This window comes from Phyllostomus hastatus, unplaced genomic scaffold (genome assembly GCF_019186645.2).
Source record: "Phyllostomus hastatus isolate PE091 unplaced genomic scaffold, TTU_PhHast_1.1 phas_scaffold_501, whole genome shotgun sequence".
Taxonomy (NCBI): domain Eukaryota; kingdom Metazoa; phylum Chordata; class Mammalia; order Chiroptera; family Phyllostomidae; genus Phyllostomus; species Phyllostomus hastatus.
The window spans coordinates 9,890,165-9,910,441 of record NW_025334033.1 but is presented as its reverse complement, the minus strand read 5'-3'; the positions used below and the strand labels follow the sequence as shown (position 1 = coordinate 9,910,441).

The following is a 20,277-nucleotide window of genomic DNA, read 5'->3' as shown; positions in this document are numbered from 1 at the left end:
CTGCCCTGCCCTTCCCCCAGCTGCAGGAACTGCTGGAGGCTGCAGGCAGGGTGCAGCAGCGGGGGCCAGGGCCTCAGGCCCAGGCAGTGCAGCAGAGGCAGCAGGCTCTGGTTCAGGCCTGGGAGGCCCTGAAGCTACGCATGCAGCAGCGCAGGGCACAGCTGGAGCAGGCATGCCTCCTGGCCTGTTTCCACACAGAGGTGAGGGCTCCTCCCCCTCGGGCGGCGTGCGTGCGCTGTGTGTGTTGCACCATGCATGTGTGCACACTTAGGAGACCCTCCAGATCCAGAGAGAAAAGGAGTGTGGACATGAGCGCATGGGTGTGTCCGGGCGTCTGTCCAGCTGTTCAGAGCTGAGCGCGTGGGGTGTGGGAGTGACCCCTTAGGTCTGAGTTAACACCAGCCCAGGTGAGCGACTGGGAAGTCAGGGGTCAGAGGTCCCAGTCAGGGCTTGGGAGTAAAAATGGCCCAGGAAAGCCAGTAACTGGAGACTCAGAGGATCCAGACGATAGCCTCTGGGTCGGCCAGCAGCTGTCTAACGTCTGCCTTTCGCCCTGTGCGAGGCGGAGCTGCAGGCGGAGGGAGGAGCCTGACCCAGGAGCTGCTGTGTGGGCGGGCACCCGGCCTCACAGAGCCTGTCAGCGGGGGCGAGCCTGGCGTCCAAGAGTCATGGTGGGGCAGTGGGCCCTGGCGTGGGACGGACCTCCAGGGATTCCCCTGTCCCAGTGCCTCGTGACCAGAAAGCCCAAACCAAGACACTGCCAGAAAGCTTGGATTCAGGGATCCAACTGCACCACCTTGAGGGGATGTAGGCGCCTCCCCCTAGGTCGGTAGCTCGCTGGCACGTGCCTAGAGCTCACAGCGACCTTCCGCACACCTCACCCGCTTACCCTCCGTCACTGTGAGATGAAATGTTTGGACAAGGGTCCCAGGCCCCTGTGAGCTCGGACTCCATGCTTGTATGTGACTGGACAAAGCTCAGTCTGCTCACACCGGCAATCCAGAAGACACGGCTGGCCTGCACATGGGGAAGTGAGGGGATCTGGGAGGGTCGGGTGGGACGGCAGCCGAGGGACCAGGTGACAAAGGGCCCCAAGTCTCACTGGAGGCGCTGCCCTGGAACAGCCCGGGCTGCTGCGCTGTGTGAGTGCCTCAGAGCCCAGTTCTCTGCCGCCCGGCCCTTACCCGGCTCTCTCCCTCCATGTCCCTGGGATTCAGGTGCAAAGCTACACGTCCTGGGCGGACAGTGTGTGGCAGGAGCTGCAGGTGGTGGAGAGCTCCCAGGAGGCCAGCAGTGGCCCCATAAAGCTCGATACCCACCAACTGCTTCGGGCAGAGCTAGAGGCCCAGGAGGAGCTGTACCAACGGGCCGCCCAGTGGGGCCAGCAGGCACTTCTGGCTGCCGGGGCACCCATCCAGGAGGTAGGCCCCCTTTCCTGGCTGCCCCCAGCCTACCCTGACCTAGCCCGAGCCTGAGCCCCTTGTGCCCTGCCCTGCTATGCCAGGCCGGCCTCACCTCAGAGGCTTCCCTGGGGACCCACTTCCTTCCCGTCCATGCAGCTGCCCCCCACCCCGCCCCTAGTGCAGACTCCCACAAGCCTGTCCCCAGGTCCGGGAAGGGCTGCGGGCCCTGCACGACCAGCGGCAGCAGCTGTTCCAAGCCTGGGGGCAGAAGCAGGAGAGGCTGCGGGCCACGCACCGGGAGTGGCTCTTCCTCAGGAAGTGTGGCCGCCTGGACGAGATCCTCATGGCCCAGGAGGCAGGTGCCCCCCTTCTCACGGCCCCCCTCCCTGACTCACTCCCATGCGTCCCGGGGGAGCCTGGCACTTCCCCTGCTGTGGAGCACAGAGGCTGAGTTCTGCCTCTGCACAGACAGCCGCACGGCGGGGTGACGGCCGACTGTGCGGACAGCTCCTGACGGCCTCTCTTCCCTCCCGCGGGCTGGTCCAGGTGTCCCTGAGCACGAGTGCCCTGGGGAGCTCGGTGGAAGAGGTGGAGAGGCTGATCCGCAAGCACGAGATCTTCCAGAAGGTGCTGACTGCCCAGGATGAGAAGGTGATGGGCTCGGGGAGCCCTGGGCTTCGTCAGAGCTGGTGGGAAAGGGGGAGTCTGGGAACTTGGGAGTCCTGAATTGGGGGCACAGGGTCCTTGGTGAGTAACCAGGGCAACATTGATGTGGGGGCAGCCTGTGGGGCTAGGTGTGCATGGGAGTGCTGACTGAGCAGAGTTGACTGGGTGGCTCAAGAAGGGGCCTTGGATGGGGTGGGCCACCCTGCAGGGACAGGGAGTCCCTTGGCCCCATATCATGTGGTCACTGGGTCCTGGCTTGCTGGGAGGCTCAGCCAGCCCCAGGTCAGCCTCAGGCCTGCGGGAAGGCCCTCCCTGTGGGCCAGCCCCCTCCCTGTGGGCCAGCCCTTGCTCCTGCCTCACGGGCAGGGAGGACAGCAGTCTGTGCCCCGCCCACAGGAGGCAGCTCTGTGTGAGCTGGCAGAGACCCTCCAGGGCCCCAGGGTGCAACTCCGGCTCCAAGCAGTGCTGGAGCGCCGGGCCCGAGTGAAGGAACTGGCTGAGACCCGGAGACAGGCCCTGCAGGCCTCCCTACGGATGGCTGGCTTCACCAGGGTCGTGACACAGGTCAGAGGGCCAGCCCCAGCCCTGTGCCTTCCGTTTGGGCCGCACTTTACAGTTTACAGATGACATTGACCTCCCTGGGCTCATTCGGCCCTCACCACAGCCCTGTAACGAGGACACTGGAGTCCGGAGAGTTCGGTGGCTCTCCCAGAGGCCAGGCTGGAGCCCGGAATATTTGACTCAAAGGCCCCGTGTGCAAACCACACTGCACCCTCAGCTCTCACAGGGCCAGGGCAGAGGCAGGGAAGAGTGCAGAGCGGTCCAGGGCCCGGGAATAGGCGAGCCTCATCTCCAACACAAAGTCATACCCAGGCCCCCTTTCTGTGGTAGGGGCGGGGGCCCATGGGGCCAGGGGCAGGTCTTCCCGGGCTGGAGCTGTTGGTTCTCATTTGCCAGGCTCTGCCAGTCCCGCTCTTGGGGCCTGCAGTTGCTGCCTGGGCCCAGCTGGGGGCGGGTGGGCAGGACGTCTCTGTGGACAGAGGCCCAGCAGCGTCATGGGGCTTCTGTTGCTGCCGCCGCCAGGCCGAGGACTGGATCCAGGAGCGGGTTCGCCGACTGGGAGAGCCGCTCCCTCCTGGGGACCTGAAAGGTGAGCTGAGGCACCTGCGGAAACACCAGGCCTTCCAGGCGGAGGTCCAGGCCCATGAGGAGGTCGTAATTTCTGCCATCAAGGTAACAGCTAGCTCTGCCCCAAAGTTGGACCCCAGGGTGGCCAGTGGGAAAGGCCTTAGAAAGAGAGGGTGGGGCTATGATGGCGGGAAAGCAGGAGGAAGGGTGACAGGCAAGATCTTCTGGTGTCCCCCTCTTCCCCAGGAGGGAGAGACTCTCCTGGCCCAGAGCCACCCTCAGGCAGGAGAAGTCTCCCAGAGGCTGCGCGTGCTGCAGGAGCACTGGGAGAAGCTGAGGCAGGCGGTGGCCCTCCGGGGCCAGGACCTGGAGGACAGGCAGAGTTTCCTGGAGTTCCTGCAGAGAGCAGACCTTTGTGAGGCCTGGATCCAGGAGATGGTGAGGCCCCAGCTGGGCAGGGCTTGGGGCGAGCCCCAGCAGCTGGGTGCGGGGTGCTGGGTGCCCCAAGGCTGGTGCTCAGAGTACTACCCTCCCAACCCCCGGCCCCCATAGGAGGTGACAGTGAACACTGGGGACCTGGGACAGAACCTCGAGCACTGTCTGCAGCTCCTCAAACGGCTCCGGGGCTTCCGAGGAGTCTGCACTGGGGTAAGGGCCCTGTGCTGGGAGGTTGCTGACACATCCCCGCTCCCTCCCATTGGGAAATACAGTTCATAGAAATGACCGAGTGTGGGCTCTGGAGCCAGGGACGGGCTCAAGTGACAGCACCACACTTACCACCTGTAAACGCTTAGGCAGGCCCCCGAGCCTTAGTCTCTTTAACTCTAAAATGGGCTTAGCCCTGGCTGGTGTGACTCCATGGATTGAGCGCAGGCCTGCGAACCAAAGGGTTGGCAGTTCGATTCCCAGTCAGGGCACGTGCCTGGGTTGGGGGCCAGGTCCCCAGTAGGGGGCGTGTGAGAGGCAACCACACATTGATGTTTCCCTTTCTCCCTCCCTTCTCCTCTCTAAAAATAAATAAAATTTTTAAAATAAAATGGGGTTAACACCTACCTCATAGGCAAGAGAGCACATGTGCATGGAGGAGCTCACTCGAATCTGTCGTGTAACCACACTGCATAGCCCTGTACCTCCCCCAGTACACACTCACAGATGAGCACGTGCACAGACAGATGTTCCTGAGTGAAATCTGTGGTCTAGTTAACAGACCGGTGCCCATTTCCTGGTTTTCGTACTGCACTGTAGACACATGAGACACCACCAATCAGGGAACTCGGGGGGAGAAGTACATGGGGCTTTTCTACCCTATTGTACTTTTGCAATTTCCCATGCATCTATAATTATTTCAAAATCGAAAATGAAAGAATGCAAGAATGCACGTGCACCTGGGTGTGGTGGATAATCGGTGCCACCTGCAGCGTTGCAGCAGCTCCTGCCACTCCCCCTCGCCCCCTCCCAAACGTCGATTTCTCCTCTGCATTACAGAGGAAAGACATGGGACAGGTACACATACAACCAGGTGTGCTGACCTCATCCCCTGGTATAAGTCCACGTGATTGTCCCAAAGGGCTGCAGAGCCTTAAGCTAAGCTCTCCCTTGCTAGCAGTGGAGCTTCACAGCCCCTGCACCAGACGCCATAGTAGAAAGAGCACTAGACTCAGGAAGGAGCTGGCCTCCAGTCCTGGCTCTGCCGCCCACTGGCCTCATTGGCCTCTACGTTCTGCTCTGGCCTCTTTGAGAGGAGAGAGACCCCTTCACTGCCCACCTCACCTACAATCCTTCATGGGGAAGCGCTTTGGAAATATAACAAGCCCTACAAAGGCAAGGAGCTTTAACTAGGAGCAGCAAGCGTGCAGTCCCCAGAGTCTGATCTACAGCAGCCTCAGCCCAGGGCCTCCCCAGGGTGGGGCACCCTGCCCCAGGAGGCCCAGACTTGCCATTCCATCTCACCCCTCGCTTTGCTTTTCTTACCTCAACAAACTGTGTTTTAACTTTAAAAGCTTCTGCTAATCAAGTGCACCCACCTGCCCCTGCCATCTGGCCCTGGCTCGGGGAGTGGGTGTTCCGGCCTTAGAGGCGACTCTGGGGCTGCAGGCTCCTGGTGCCTCTTGCTCACCGCGCCTGGGATGGGGCGGCCACAGTGGGGAAGCGGCTGCCTTCACTTCCCAGACGAGCTGCTCCTTGTGCCCTCTCGGGCCCAAGCAGACCCCCTAAGCGACACCTGCATTGCAAAGAAGGGGCTCAGCAGGGCTGGTGCCAACACCTCCCCTCGCCCCTGCAGGACACAGTGGGTGACACCCACATCAGCGGCATCAATGACTCGTCCCTGAATCTCAAGAACCGGGACCCCGAGCAAGTCAGGGCCATCAGCCAGCGGCGACACCAGCTCAACAGCAGGCCAGTCCCGAGATCAGGAGCCGTGGGCCAGGAGAATGGCTGGAGGGCCACCTCAGGCTCACCTCACATCCTCTCTGCCAGGTGGCACAGCTTCCACGGCAACCTGCTCCGGTACCAGCGGCAGCTTGAAGGTGCCCTGGAGATACACACACTGTCCTGTGAGCTGGACGTCGTCACGGAGCAGGTCAGGGAGAAGGTAAGTGGTCAGCAAATGCAGCCCGGGGGTGACCGCTGCCCCCAGGTGCTGCCCCTCGCCTACCTCTCCTCTCCAGCTGGGGTACTTAGATGGTCTTCCAGGGGCTCTCAGCCCTGTCTCTGGGCTGTAGAAGCCCCTGCTGCCGTCTTGGAGGCTAGCCACCCAGATCCTTTTGCCCCCTGAAGCACTGTGAGTACAGAGGCCAGATCTGCTCCCCAACCCAGGGTTTCCTCCACTGCCCCTGAGCGAGCTCAGAGCCCGTGGGCACCAGGACTGTCAGCCACGCAGGGCAACTCAGGCCGAATGCCGGCAGAGGCGGACGTGAAGTCGCCGTGGGCAGCCCTGGAAGCCCGTGTGAGAGAGACGGTTCTCACTCCTCTGACCCCCGCCCCAGCCAGGCCTGGCTGTCCGTGCTCAGTTCCCCCAGAGGAATGGGGGTCACAAGACAGCGTGCACGCGGAAGCCCCTCACAGCCCACAGCCGGCAGCCCCTGCCTCAGAGGGAGCCCCCACCCCACATCTCTCCTCAGAACTTTTCTCCTTCGCAAAAGGAAGGGGCCTCCACCACCCCCAAGGAGGGCACTGGCGGGGAGTCATGCTGGGTGCTTGCTTTCTGCACAAAATGCTGCGGCAGCGGTGCCCTGCAGCCAGGGTGGGGGGTGGGGGAGGTGGGGGGGGATGGCTGCCAGACGAAGGCCAAGCCCGTGTCTCCCGTTCCTCCCAGGCGGCCCGGGTCTGGGCCCTGGACTGCGGAAAGGATCTGGAGAGTGTGCAGAGGCTGCTGTGGAGGCACGAAGTGCTGGAGCAGGAAGTGGGCCTCGTCAGGGCCCAGGTGGAGGTGTGCAGCTGGGTGTGGAGGCGGACCCAGGGTACCTCCTCTGTGGGACCCTGGGAAGGCATGCTGAGGACAAGGGGCCTTCAGGACCTGAGAGCAGCCAGATGCACTCAGCTGTACTCCTGCAGGGGCCTCCTGCAGCCAGTGCTCCCCTGGGGTAAACCGGCCTCCCCGACCCAGCCCCTGACCCTGTTTCCCCCACAGTCCCTAGACAGCAAGGTGGGCCGCCTCTGCCAGAGAAGCCCCCAGGCAGCCCACAGCCTGAGCTGCAAGCAGCAGGAGATGATGGACAGCTGGACGCAGCTCCGGAGCAGGGCCCAGAAGCGGTATGAACCCTCACTGCCCTCGCGGACCCACCCCTCAGTCCCCACACTGCCCTTCAGCCCCAGTTTCCCCTGAGAATCTTTCCCCAAGCTTCACATGCCCGGCTGTGTTGTCTCCCCACTGACGCCCAGCCCCTGGGCCCTTCTCTGGGTGAGGGGATTCAGGGACAGAAGGCCCTGGTGGGCTCAGGGGAAAGGGGCTCAGAGGACGAGCTGATGAACCCGGTGGGCAGGAGGGAGTCACTGGACGCCTCCCACCAAGCTCAGAAGCTGCGGGCCACACTGCTGGAGCTGCGGGCCTGGGCCCGGGGGCTGCGGGCCGAGATGGATGCCCGGAGCGCCCCCCACAGCCCCGCAGAGGCCCGGCGCATGTTGGAGGAGCACCGGGAGCGCAGGGTGAGTGGCCGAGACGCTGGGCCTTTCCTGGGGCCGCACCTCCTCGCTGTCCTCTCCCTGTTGGTGCCCCGACTGTCTCTCAGGTCCTTTCCCTGTCCCCTGCCTCTGCCTCGCCCCTCTTTCACCCCACCCCTCAGCTGCCTCCCACCTCTCCTCCCGCCCCACTGGGCCTCTGGGACCTGAGTCCAGTCCTGTTACAGGCTGAGCTGGACTCCCGGACAGACAGCATAAGCCTGGCCCGGAGTGCGGGGCAGCAGCTGCTGGCAGCTGGGCACCTGTCCGACCCTGACCTTCGAGAGGCCCTGGCTGGCTTAGACCAGGAGCTGAATGGCCTGGAAGGGACCTGGCAGAAGCACCAGCTTCAGCTGCAGCAGGCTTTGGAGCTACAGGTAGGCGCCTCCATCCTGCCCCCGCCCACTGGGTCCAGCACTAACCCTACCAGCCCTGGTCAAAGCCAAAGCTAAAGCCAGACAGGCTGCTGTGCCAGGGCCCCTTCCCACCACTCACCGCCCAGCTTGCCGGCAAGTCTTGCCTGCCCTGGACCCATTCGGCTGAGCCAGGCCCCAGGTCCCTGGTTTCTCCACAGGGCCACGAACACGTTCACGCCACCTGCAGTCGCTGGGCCCTCTGCTCACATCCTCTTGCCTTTTCCTTTCCTAACAGGCACTGCTGAGCTCTGCAGAGCAGGTGGAGCGTTGGCTCTGCAGCCAGGAAGCGTGCCCGGCCAGCGAGGCTCTGGGGGTAGGTGCCTGGCAGGAACGAGCAATGGTTTGCCAGAGCAGCGTTAAGAATCAAACCAGCCAGAGCTGCCTGAGCTCCCCAGGCCGGGGCCCTCCCCTCCTCAGCCACGTTGGTCACTGAGGAGTCGCTCGCCCACCCATGTGAGCTAGCTCAGGTGCACTGGGGGGGGCCTGCACCGAACTCGGAGGGAGCGCAGAGTGTGGATGTGTGGCTGCGGACCCATTCTTGCCTTCTTCCCACCCCTCCCCACTCTGCCCTCCTCACTTTCTTAAACCCAAAGGTTTGCTTTTCCAACCCTTCCAACCCCTGTGGCGGGAGAGCCTGGCTCCTGGGAAACCTCTGAGAAAGGTCGGGGGCTAGCCCATCCCGGGGCTGGGGGAGGCGCCTTCCTGGGGGTGCACAGCCGGGAAGCGCTCCTGTTCTGCAACAAGTGCCACCTGCCCTGGAAACTCTGGCACTCGGGCCTCACCCTGCAGCACCCTCACTGGCTGGGAGTCACGGTGCTGAAGCTGAGTACGGCCCCGAGGGCTTGGAGGCGTGTGTTTGGGCAGAGCTGTCACCGTGAGGGTGGGTGTTTGGTAGCATGGCTCTGCATGGGAAGCAGAGAGTTTGGAGTGGGCAGGGGCAGCCCCAAGGACCGTATTGGCCTTCCCGCTCCCACCAGGACCCCTTGGCCAACGTGGAGACCCTTCTGTGGAAGCACAAGGCGCAGGAGCAGGGCCTGGAGGCACAGGCAGCAAAGATCAGTGCGCTAGAAGCCGCAGCCCACAGCCTGCACCTGGCCGGGTGCCCCGAGGCCCCGAGCGCCCTAGGCTGGTGCCAAGCCATGCTCCTCAGGTACCTCTGGCTCTGGGGCTGAGCAAAGTCACAGGTGGGCTGGTATGGACATGGTCCACCCCACCCCTGCTCTTCCCCTCCTGCCATTCCGCTCCTGGTCCAGGATCATGAGCCTTTCCCAAGGGCCGCAGTCAGGTGCCAGGGTCCCACCTCTCCTGGCCCTGCAGTGAGGCAGCTCATTACGGATGTCAGGCAGCCCATCGCCATTTGACTGCGATCACGGGGAGCCTTACAAGGAAACACATCCTGGGCAACTAGGAGAGAAGCCACCTAATGGAATGACGGTACCAGAGCGCCGCGGTTAAGCGTCCTGCCTGCAGAGCCAGGCAGTCCTGAGTGCCCCCATGAGCGGGGGCACTTGGGGCAGACTTCTCACAGGGTCTGGGCTCTCCTACAAGGGGACAGCAGTACCTGCCCCTCGGGGCTGTACTTGGGTTGAAAGTGCAGCCTTGATGTCTTAGCATGCTGCCAGGCACTCGAGCAGGTGGATAGATTTTTCTTCATGTTCATTTAACTGAAACGGACCCAGGTTACAAGACACCGGGTTCCACCTGTTCTCCTCATTGAAGCCCATCTGGTTCAGCAGCCTCGTCCAGCTCTGCAGACTCTTAGATGAAGGCAGATTTGGGCCAGAACCTGGGTCACAGACCGGCAGGGCCCATGGTGTCTGTGTGCCTTGTGCCGGCTGGGCTGGATGAGCCGCCCCTCTGCCTCCTGGCAGGTGGACCCCTACCCGGGAACCCTGGGGTCTCCGATTGACAGGTGGCAAACGCTGGGTTGTCTGTCTCTGTCATCACACCCTCTACCCCACCACCTGAGAGCATTCCTGGCCGCCTGCTGCGCCCCCCCCCCCCCCCCCCGGGCAGAGCCACGCCCGCCCAGCCTTCCAGCTCTCCCTCAGGTGGTTGTGCTCGGCCAGGCGTCCCCATCTCCCGGCCCACCCCTGGTGGCGGCCCCAGCAGGGGAGACACAGCGTAACACTCACACCTGCGTGGGGCTTTGCTGGTGTGAGGCATGGGCGGGCCCAGAGTGAGGGAGGAAGTTAGAACTTCTTTTCCTATTTTTCCTATTTATGTATTTACTTATTTACTTATTTTCAATATAGTTTATTGATTATGCTATTACCGTTGTCCCATTTTCCCCCTTCACTCCCCTCCACCCTGCACACCCTCTCCCACCCACATTACCCTCCTTTAGTTCATGTCCATGTGTCATAAGTTCTTCAGCTTCTACATTTCCCATACTATTCCTAACCTCCCCCTGTCTATTTTCTATCTACCATCTATGCTACTTATTCTCCGTACCTTTTCCCCCATCTCTCTTCCTCCCACTCCCCTGTTGATAACCCTCCATGTGATCTCTGTTTCTGTGATTCTGTTCCTGCTCTAGTTGTTTGCTTAGTTTGCTTTTGTTTTTTATTTAGGTGTAGTTGTTAACAATTAATAATTGTGAGTTTGCTGTCGTTTTACTGTACATGTTTTTATCTTAGATAAATCCCTTTAATATTTCATAAAATAAGGGCATGGTGATGAACTCCTTTAACTTGACCTTATCTGAGAAGCACTTTATCTGCCCTTCCATTCTAAATGAAAGCTTTGCTGGATAGAGTAATCTTGGATGTAGGTCCTTGCTTTTCATGACTTGGGATACTTCTTTCCAGCCCCTCTTGCCTGTAAGGTCTCTTTTGAGAAATCAGCTGACAGTCTGATGGGAACTCCTTTGTAGGTTACTGTCCCCTTATCTCTTGCTGCTTCTAGGATTCTCTCCTTCATTTTTAATATTGGCTGATGTAATTATGATGTGCCTTGGTGTGTTCCTCTTTGGGTCCAACTTCTTTGGGACTCTTTGAGCTTCCTGGACTTCCTGGAAGTCTATTTCCTTTGCCAGATTGGGGAAGTTCTCCTTCATTATTTGTTCAAATAACTTTTCCACTTATTGTTCTTCCTCTTCTCCTTCTGGTACCCCTATAATTTGGATGTTGGAATGTTTAAAGATGTCCTGGAGGTTCCTAAGCCTCTCCTCATTTTTTTGAATTCTTGTTTCTTCATTCTTTTTTGGTTGAATGTTTCTTTCTTCCTTTGGTCCACTCCATTGATCCTCTGAGTCCCAGTTTCCTTCCCATCATTATTGGTTCCCTGTACATTTTCCTTTATTTCAATTAGTGTAGCCTTCATTTGTTCACCTAATTTGCACCCAAATTCAACCAATTCTGTGAGCATCCTGATCACCAGTGCTTTGAATTGTGTATCTGATAGGTTGGCTATCTCTTGGTCGCTTATTTGTATTTGTTCTGGAGTTTTGATTTGTTCTTTTGTTTGGGCCATTTTTTTTTTTGTCTTGACGCACCTGTTATGTAGTGAGGGGCGGAGCTTAGGTGTTCACCGGGATGGGGCAGCCCACATCTCTGGGTTGTGACGCTGTATGTGGGGCAGTGGTCTGATAGGGAACAATGGCGCTTGCTCTGCTCCCTGCTGAATTTCAGTCACTTCTGCCACTTCCCCCAAGCAAACTGAACCCTTCTGGTGCTGATTCCAAGGTGGGTGGGCTTGTGTACATTCTAGGACCCTATGGGTCTCTCCAACAAACTCTCCTGTGAGGCTGGGAGTCTCTCCCTGCACCTCAATCCCCACAGGTGTTTTCAGTTGAAGTTTTGAGGCTTTATTTCCCGGCACTGGGGCACTGGGACCCTGGGTTGCGTGGTCTGTCTCACTCCCCAGTTTCACCTGTTTTATCTGCTCTCGAATATGAGACCACCCAGTCCACCAGCCGCCTTGCGTGCCGTGCCCCTCCACCATCTGCTGCCTCTCTGAGTCTGCCCGCTGCTTCCTTGCAGGCCTGGGATCCACCTGCCCCTGCTTTGCCGTGACCCCCTCTGTCCTGGCTGCCCAACTCCGCCCCTCCTACCCATCTGGATGAAAGTTTCTCCTTTAACCCCTTCGTTGTTGGACTTCCATACAATTCAATTTTCTGTCAGTACTGGTTATTTTTTTGTTTCTAAATTGTTGTTGTCCTTATTTTGGTTGTATGAGGAAGCACAGTGTGTCTACCTATGCCTCCATCTTGGCTGGAAGTTGCCCTTTTCCTATTTTTTATGGATCTAATTTCTACTTTTGTGCATATGGCAAAGTATTTAACACATTGGTATGGAGGTACATACACATATAAAGCAATATGTATCTAGATACACGCACATACAAATACGTAATATTTGGGAGATGCCTGTTCAAAACATTCTTACAAATAGCAGTTCATGGTCAAAGGCTGTTTAGACACCATCCTGGTCTGCTCGCGCTGCTGTAACAACACACCCCAGGCTGGACGGCTTCAACAACAACAGGTCATTTTCTCCCATTTCTGGAGGCTGGAAGCCCTAGACCAAGACGCCGGCGGGGTTGATTCCTCCTGAGGCCTCTGTCCTGGGCCTGCAGAGGGCTGCCTCAGTGGTCCCTGCATGTGTTTCTGTGTCTCAGTCACATCGTATTAGCATCCACTCTAACGACTTCATTTTAATTTAACTACCTCCCAAAAGAGCCTGTCTTCAAATAAAGTCACATTCTGAGGGGCTGGAGGTTAGGACTTCAATGTAAGATTCTGGGGACCAATGGGGAGGTAGGGGCCTGGAGACACAATTCAGCTATAACAGCCACTACAAAGGAGGAGATAGAACATGTCTCCATTTCAAAGAAAACCTGAGAGTCAGGGTACATACTGGAACCCTAGAAAGGCTGGCAGGGCACTGAAATGCACATGTATCTGCGTGCACACGTGCCTGCCCCCCCCCCACAGCTCCAGGGCCTGGTGGGCAGACCTGCGGGCACCTGAGACCCTCCTTCTGCAGGAAGGAGGCCCTCTTGGAGCGAGCCCGGACCCGGCGCCACCGACTGCAGGAGCTCCAGCAGCTGCAGCCTTTCCTGCAGGATGCCCATGAGGTTCCCCCTTGTTGGGGTGGGAAGTGGTTGTGGGCGGGGGAAGCAGTTACCCTCCAGAGAGGCCACCCTTCCTTGGGGCAGCCCAGAGGTCAAGGGAGAGCCCTAGGCAATGGCACCTGGCCATCCCTGTGCATCTAGGTGGCCACATGGCTCAGAGAGAAGAACCTGGTGGCCCTGGAGGAGGACCCGGGGGACCCTGCCATGCTGCAGGCACAGCTGCGGGAGCAGCAGACTCTCCAAGCCGAGCTGCATGCCAGCGTGCTCCAACAGCAGAGGCTGCAGCTGGTGAGCCCTGGGGGTGCAGCTGGGGGACCGTGGGGCAGCGGCAGCCCAGAGCATGAGGCAGTGCCACAGAGCCCTGGCAGTGGCTCCGAATCAGCCACAGGTGGCCCATGCTCATGGAGGGCTTCTCGGGTGCAGGCGCTGGGCCAAGTTCCAAAGGCAGCAAGAAACCTTGGCTTCCCTGGGTGCCCTCTCCAAAAAACGGTGCCTTTTCAACAAATTTAAAGGCGGTACTGTGACAGGCTGGTCTTTAAAACTACATGGAAGTATGTTAGAAGACACGGGATGGGGCACAGCCAGGGTCCCGGAGCCAAGCGTGGCACCTCGTGCACGTGCCCTTCCCTGCCCGCGGAGTGCAGGCCCCGGCCAGCGGCTCCCTCCGATGGGAGGCGCCCTGCTGAGTGTTTCCAGTGCTCTATGTCATTTAAACAAAGGACATTATTATCCCAATAAAATGGATAAGGCTAATATGTTCAGAGAGGGTAAACAACTTGCCCAAGATCACACAGTCAGCGCGCAGATATTGCAACCACGGGGCTGGTGGGGGTGCCGGCACAGGTGCCCTGGCCCCAGCAGTCCATGTGTGGCTGTAGGAGGGGCAGAGGCTGCTGCAGGGGGGCCACCCAGCCTCAGAGACCATCCAGGAGCGCTTGCGGGAACTGGGAGACCTCTGGGACGAGCTGCAGGCCAATTGCCAGAGGAAGGCCGCCAAGCTGCAGGAGGCCTGTGAGGTGAGGCCACGTGGGCTCTGGAGCCAGCTGCATACGTGGGGCGCCAGGCCTCTCCCCCTCACGCCCAGTCCCTTCTGCCCTAGGCCCTGCGTCTGCGGAGGAGTGTGGAGGAACTAGAGAACTGGCTGGAGCCTGTGGAGGTCGAGCTGAGCGCTTCCACCAGGGACCAGGACCAGCCTGGCCTGGAGGAGCTCCTGGGGGCTCAGGGAGAGCGGGAGGCGGCGGTGGGCCAGCAGGCCAGGCAGGCTCGGGCGCTGCTGGGCCAGGCCCAGGCCTTCACACAGGAAGGCCGCTGCCTTGCCCGAGGTGTGGAAGAACAGGCCAGGCTGCTGCTTCAGAGGTACGTCTGCCCGTACCCACCCTCCTTGCCATCCTCCTTCCTGCCCCTCAGCTCATCTTCCCTGGGCTTCCCCCTGCCTTTGGTGCGGGGGGCGGGGGGCGGGGGGCCACAGTGTGAGGGAGCAAAATGCCACTGTCTGCCCTCATGCTGACCAGCGAGCCTGCCTGCCCACCGCGCCTCACCCTCTGCCGCGGCAGGTTCGAGAGCCTGCAGGAGCCCCTGCGGGAGCGCAGGACGGCCCTGGAGGCCCAGAGCCTGCTCCGGCAGTTCCGCAGAGACGCCGAAGAGGAGATGGCCTGGGTGCAGGAGAAGCTGCCCCTGGTAGACACCCAGGATGACACTGGCCAGAGCCTGAGCACCCTGTGGCACCTGCAGGAGCAGCACCAGGTGTGGGCCCACCCCGGCAATCCACCAAGGAAATGGCACTGGAGCCCGACCAGGAGCTAGGCCTTGGGGGGCTTCTGGGCACCTGGATTCTGTGTTAGTCACAAGGACAAGGAACTCCCTGGGAACAAGTCTGTGGGGTCCCAGGAGGCTTCCGGGGTGACGCTAGGGTCTCAGCAGCAAGCCTAGTAGCAGCCCTGGTGCGGCTCCTCCTCCTCCCCAGAACCTGGAGCATGAGATGAACAGCCACGAGGCGCTGATCCAGGCCGTGGTGGGCACAGGGCGCAAGCTGGTGCAGGCCGGGCACTTTGCCGCCCATGACGTGGCTGCCCAGGTGCAGCGGCTGGAGGACGCCATAGGCCACCTGCGGGCGAGGGCGGCGCAGCGGCGGCAGCGGCTGCAGCAGGCTCGGGAAGCCCAGCAGTTCCTGATAGAGGTGAGGGCAGAGATGGAGTACAGGGGGCTGGGCTGGGCACGAGGGCACGCAGAGTATATACAGGCCAGGAAGTGGACTCCCGTGGGGGGCCCCCAGCTCTGTGCACCTCCACCAGGTGCTCCCCTGCCCTCAAGGTCTCCCCTGCCCTCAAGGTCTCCCCTCTGCGTGTTTCGAGGAAAATAGATCACTGGGCGTGGTTTGGTTTTGCTATTTCTTCTAAATCAGTGGTCCTCAGTCAACGCTCTACCTGGAATCTTTAAGAAATTCTGATACTCAGGCTCCATTCCGGACCAAATCAGAATCTTTTCAGGGTGACAGCCAGGCATAGGGTATTTTCTAAGCTCTCCGGTGATTCTAGCATGCAGCCAGACTGAGAACTGCTCTCGATCCTGAGGCATGAACCCCAAGTGGGGAGCCCTGGAAGGCATCACCCCAGGAAAACCACACTCCTCTGTGTCACTCTAGCTCCTGGAGGCAGAATCCTGGCTGGCAGAACAGGACTGTGTCCTGGACACCGAGGACATGGGCCAGAGTGCCGAGGCCACCCAGGCCTTTCTGTGGCGGCTGGAGGCCACCAGGAGAGACCTGGAGGGATTTGGCAGGCGCATGGAGAGACTTCAGCAGACAGCAGCCCTCCTGGAGAGCAGGCAGAACCCAGAAAGGTGGGTGGGAGCCAGGCCCATCGGGGGACGAGCAGGGAGGGGCACTCCGGCAGAGGCGCACAAGCCTGGTCCGCCTGTGAGGAAGGGCTCCAGCCGGCCTGTCCCTTGTGCCACAGCCCCAAGGTGCTGGCCCGGACGCAGGCCGTGAGGGAGGCGCACTCGGGGCTGCTGCGGAGAGCGGACGGCAGGGGGCAACGCCTGCGGGAGCAGCTGCAGCTCCACCAGCTGGAGCGAGAGGCCCTGCTCCTCGATGCCTGGCTGGCCAGCAAGGCGGCCATTGCTGAGTCTCAGGACTATGGACAGGACCTGGAGGCCATCACGGTGAGTCAGTCCCCAGCGAATTTGGGGGAGAGTGCATTGGGGCTGCGAAAGGGGAAGGAGGTGTGCCTCTGGGGAGGAGAGGGTGTGAGTGGAAGGGGAATGGGGACCCCTGGGCTCTGGGAGACCCTTCAGTTCTAGAGCCTGAGCCCAGGATGTCAGGATGCTCAGACAGTGCCAAGCCCTTTGCAAGCTTCCAGAGCCTTGGGACACCACCTCCAGAGTGACCCTGGCTTCCGCCCTGGCAGGTGCTGGAAGAGAAGTTCAGTGCCTTCAGAGAGGAAGTCCAGGGCCTGGGGCAGGCCAAGGTACAGGCCCTGAGGGAGCTGGCCAGCAGCCTGGAACGTGCAGCACCCAGGTGCTGTCCCCAGATTCAAGTCCAGAGGAGTCACATAGAGGCTGCGTGGGAGAGGCTGGGCAGGGCAATAAAAGCCCGCACAGAGGTAGGGGCCACGGGCCAGGGAGGGCCACCTGTGTTTAGGGTGAGCCAGGACCCAGCAGACCCTCCCAGTGTGTGTGTGTGCACGTGTATGCACGCCTGTGAGTGTGCAGGGAGGTGTCTGCCTCTAACTCCCAGCACGGAGCAGGTCAGGAGTCTCAAAGCCTCCTGCCTCCTGCCTCCTCCGTGGTCCCTGCCAGTACAGTCCGTGCCTCCAAGGAGAAACAGACCACACGCCCAGCCAGCTCCTTACCCCGCCACGCCCCTCAACACAGGCTTCGGCGGGGGCGGGGGGGGGGGGTGGTGGTTATTAAATCATTGTTCACTGTGATTCTATCACGGTTGTCCCAGTGTTTCCCCCTTTGCCTTCCTCTGCCCATCCCACCCCCACCTCCACCGTCAATTCCCGCCTTGTTATCCATGTCCGTGGGTCACCCACACATGCTCCTCGTCTAGTCCCTTCCCCTTCAGACGCATGTCTTGTTGGTCTCTCCTCGGCAACCACACACACTCGCCGGGGCGTGATCTTGCTGTCACACAACAGACGCTCCTTCGCTCGCTCACTCGCTCTTCCCCTCAGTGCTCTGAGTGGGTCTGGGTGCGGGGAAGTCTTCACTGCTCCCTGCAACCCAGCTCCCAGGCGCGGCTGGTGGTTTCTGTAGAAGCAGCCCAGATCCTCGAGCCCCGACAGGCCCTGCAGCCCCTAGGGGCCATCTCCCAGGGTCTGCACCGGAGCCACCTCCTCAGCCAACCCTCTGCTCTCAGCCAGGTGGGCGCCCCCAAGCAGCCTCCCCCACCCCGGTGTGGACGCGTCCCCACCTGCTTCAGAGCCTCCATCTCTGCCTTCCCCCACCCCGAGTGGTGGTGCCCTGAAGAGCCCCGCCCCACAGGCGGACCCCGAGGCCCGACCACGGCATCAGTCCCGTCACAGGTTCACGGAGCAGCTGCTACGTCTAGGATATTCTCTGTGCCTGGTAGTCATGAACAAGTCACCAAGCCCCACGGTCCTCCTTGTTTACCATGAGGTAGCTCAGGAGGCCATGACTCCGGAGAGAAAAGCCCCTGGGGAAAAGCCCACTCAAGAGCAGGCCCCCCTCTCTTCCAGAATCTGGCTGCAGCCCGTGAGGTCTGTGGCTTCCAGCAGGCAGTGGCTGAGCTCCGACGCTGGGTACAGGAGAAGACCAACCTGATGTCAGGAGACACCTGTGAGCCCAGCCTGTCATCAGTGCAGGCCCGGCAGCAGCAGCACAGGCGCCTGGAGGTGAGGGCCACGCCCCGTGGACTTGCTGTCTGAGCCACTCCCAGAAGGTGGTGGGTGAGGGGACCCCAGCGGTGAGAGGCAAGGACCCTCCCAGTCTGGGGACTGCTCTCCCTGGTTGCAGGGCAGAGAAGAGGTGGCCTGGGAGAGTATGGGAAGCACAGCTGGACTTCTCAGAGAGGCCTGGGCAGGTCACCAGGGAGTGAGGTCTGATCCTGTGTTCTGGTGACAGAGGGAGTTGGCAGCTGTGGAGAAGCAGGTGGCCCAGATGCAGACAGAGGCCTGCCGACTGGGCCTGCTGCAACCTTTGGTTCAGGAAAGCCTGGCCCAGCAGCTGGCTGAGGTGCAGGAGGCCTGGGCCAGGCTGGCTGTGATGGCCCAGGAGCGGGGCCGGCAGCTGCAGCAGGCTGTCCAAGGCCACACCTTCCTCGGACGCTGTCGAGAACTGCTGTAGGTGGCAACCGGCCCCAGCTGCTGGCTCAGCTCTGCCCTGTGGGGTGGGGGTCACCCTAGCTGTTTGGGGAACTGGACTCTGCCTCCTCCTGCATGGCTCCTGCCCTGCCCTCCCCACCACCCCCAGGCTGTCCTCCAGGCCCCAACAGCAGCCTTCTCCGCCCGCCCCACAGAGCATGGGCTCAGGAGAAGCAGGGGCTCGTGTCCTCAGCGGAGCCAGCTGTGGACCTGGCAGGGGCCGAGCGGCTCCTGGAGCAGCACGAGGAGCTGGGGCAAGAGATCAAGGAGCACTGCCTCCAAGCCCAGGTCGTGGGGCAGGAGGGGCGGCAGCTGGTAGACGACGGCCACTTCATGTTCCTGGAGGTACGAGCGCAGAGGTGGGCCTGGCTCTGAGCTGGGCACAGAGCCTGACCACCCGAGGCCTCGGGACCCCTAGCAGGAGTGAAGCTAGTGGGCGAGGAAGGCCAGGCCAGGGGCGGAGAGGGAGGGACCGAAGGGGAGGGCCCAGGCCTCTCGGCCTTCCCTCGACACTGGCACTGTGCACACACCAGCCCAGCCCCACCTGGGTGCTCTGCACAGCCTCTCACACGCAGCGCTCCCAACCCTCCAGGTGACAGAGTGTCTACAGGAGCTGGAAAGGCAGCTGCGGGCCTTGGAGGAGGCCTGGGCCCTGCAACGCAGACGCTGCTGGGAGAGCTGGGACCTGCAGAGACTGCAGCAGGGGCTGGAGCAGGCTGAGGCCTGGCTGGCCTCCCGGGAGGATCTCCTGCTGGACCCCAACTGCGGGGTGAGCCAAGGCCCTGCCCCCTTGCCCGCCATTCCAGCCAGCAGCTCTGGCCAAGGGCAGCTCCCACTGGTCCTGCTTCCACTGGCCACCCAGGCCGGCTGCAGAGGGCAAGGGGAAGGCTCTCGAACCCCCAAGGGCTGGGCCTCACACTGGCTTGCTTCTCCCCAGCACTCGGTGTCCGATGTGGAGCTGCTGCTCCATAGACACCAGGACTTAGAAAAGCTGTTGGCGGCCCAGGAGGAGAAGTTTGTCCAACTGCAGAGGAAGGCAGGGGTGAGCGAGGCTGGGGCGAGGGACCCCCAGGATATGGGGCCTGAGGGCTGGTGGTGGGAGCAGTCCCAATCTCAGCCTGAGACAGTCAGGGTCTCCCCAGGGCACTGAGCCTACCTCAGACCCTTCAGGGAAACCCCATTCTTTCCCTTGCCGGCTTCAGTATGCTGTCACCCCCATAGCCTCGTGGGCTGGGTGGCCGCTGTGGACTGGGGCGAGAGGGAAGTCTCCTAGGCTGCAGGGAAACAGGCTCTGTCTGGGTGGGAAGGGTGGGGGAAGGAGAGGCTGGGCACACACACACTACCAGGGCCTCAGCGCCCTGACCTGGCTCACCTTGCTCCCCTCCCCCAGATGGAACTGAAGCTCCTACAATAGGTGAAGGGGCTAAAACAGGGAAGAGCTGGCCGTGGGCTAACCCCCCCACCCCAGCACAGGTCCCTTGGGAACTGGTGGCCAGGCGCACAGCTGGCTGAGCCAGGGGACCTGCAGCCAGGTGTCCCAGCTGGGCAGTGCGTACCTACCCTTAGCCACCTCCGTCTCTCTGGAGCAGGCAGCCAGGCAGCGGGGTCCCAGTGGGGCCATGGGGGTAAGGGCCATACCCAGGAGCCAGTGCTGAGGCTGGGGGCGGGGGGGGGCGGGGGGGGGAGCCTGCGGTTTGTCGCCAGTGTGGTTGGAGGAGTAAACACCTACCCGCCTTTGCACAGGGGGCCTCCTTGTCCCCCATGTTGGTCCTGACGCTTCCTGGGCCCCATTTTATACTTTCAAGATGTGAGGGGCGCCCCTACCATGGAGGGGCCTGTGGAGCTTAAGCAGCAGCTCCTGCATGAGGGTAGGCAGGTAAGTGCCAGGAGACTCCTTCTCCGGGCAGCCCCCGTCCACAGAACCACTCGAGGGGCTCGGGGAGCCAGGGGACCTGGCCCCCGGCACTGTGGACTCGGGATGCACTGCCCTGGTCCCCCCATTCTGAGCATAGTTTCTCCTCAGGGCCACTTCCCAGCTTTTTTGCCCACCACGGCAGAGGGCAGTGCTGCCCTTCCTCCTCTTCCGGTTTCCTCGTAAGATGCTGC

At 61.1% G+C, this 20,277-nt stretch overlaps 1 protein-coding gene across 1 annotated transcript in view; it reads left to right on the top strand.

The window, feature by feature from the left end:
- SPTBN5 (spectrin beta, non-erythrocytic 5) overlaps positions 1 to 20,277 on the top strand; it is a 54,379-nt gene that overhangs the window by 30,960 nt on the left and 3,142 nt on the right. Inside the window, 33 exon segments of the mRNA XM_045823387.1 lie at positions 21 to 200; positions 1,218 to 1,421; positions 1,609 to 1,758; positions 1,950 to 2,054; positions 2,466 to 2,633; positions 3,153 to 3,302; positions 3,444 to 3,635; positions 3,750 to 3,845; positions 5,479 to 5,594; positions 5,676 to 5,790; positions 6,514 to 6,627; positions 6,829 to 6,950; positions 7,181 to 7,343; positions 7,544 to 7,732; positions 8,007 to 8,084; positions 8,749 to 8,921; positions 12,760 to 12,850; positions 12,989 to 13,135; positions 13,726 to 13,863; positions 13,947 to 14,203; positions 14,401 to 14,590; positions 14,811 to 15,023; positions 15,489 to 15,685; positions 15,802 to 16,006; positions 16,252 to 16,446; positions 17,548 to 17,703; positions 17,933 to 18,150; positions 18,327 to 18,516; positions 18,764 to 18,940; positions 19,109 to 19,213; positions 19,562 to 19,723; positions 19,725 to 19,795; positions 19,975 to 20,047. Of these exon segments, the coding sequence (XP_045679343.1) occupies positions 21 to 200; positions 1,218 to 1,421; positions 1,609 to 1,758; positions 1,950 to 2,054; positions 2,466 to 2,633; positions 3,153 to 3,302; positions 3,444 to 3,635; positions 3,750 to 3,845; positions 5,479 to 5,594; positions 5,676 to 5,790; positions 6,514 to 6,627; positions 6,829 to 6,950; positions 7,181 to 7,343; positions 7,544 to 7,732; positions 8,007 to 8,084; positions 8,749 to 8,921; positions 12,760 to 12,850; positions 12,989 to 13,135; positions 13,726 to 13,863; positions 13,947 to 14,203; positions 14,401 to 14,590; positions 14,811 to 15,023; positions 15,489 to 15,685; positions 15,802 to 16,006; positions 16,252 to 16,446; positions 17,548 to 17,703; positions 17,933 to 18,150; positions 18,327 to 18,516; positions 18,764 to 18,940; positions 19,109 to 19,213; positions 19,562 to 19,723; positions 19,725 to 19,795; positions 19,975 to 20,047 (5,100 nt within the window).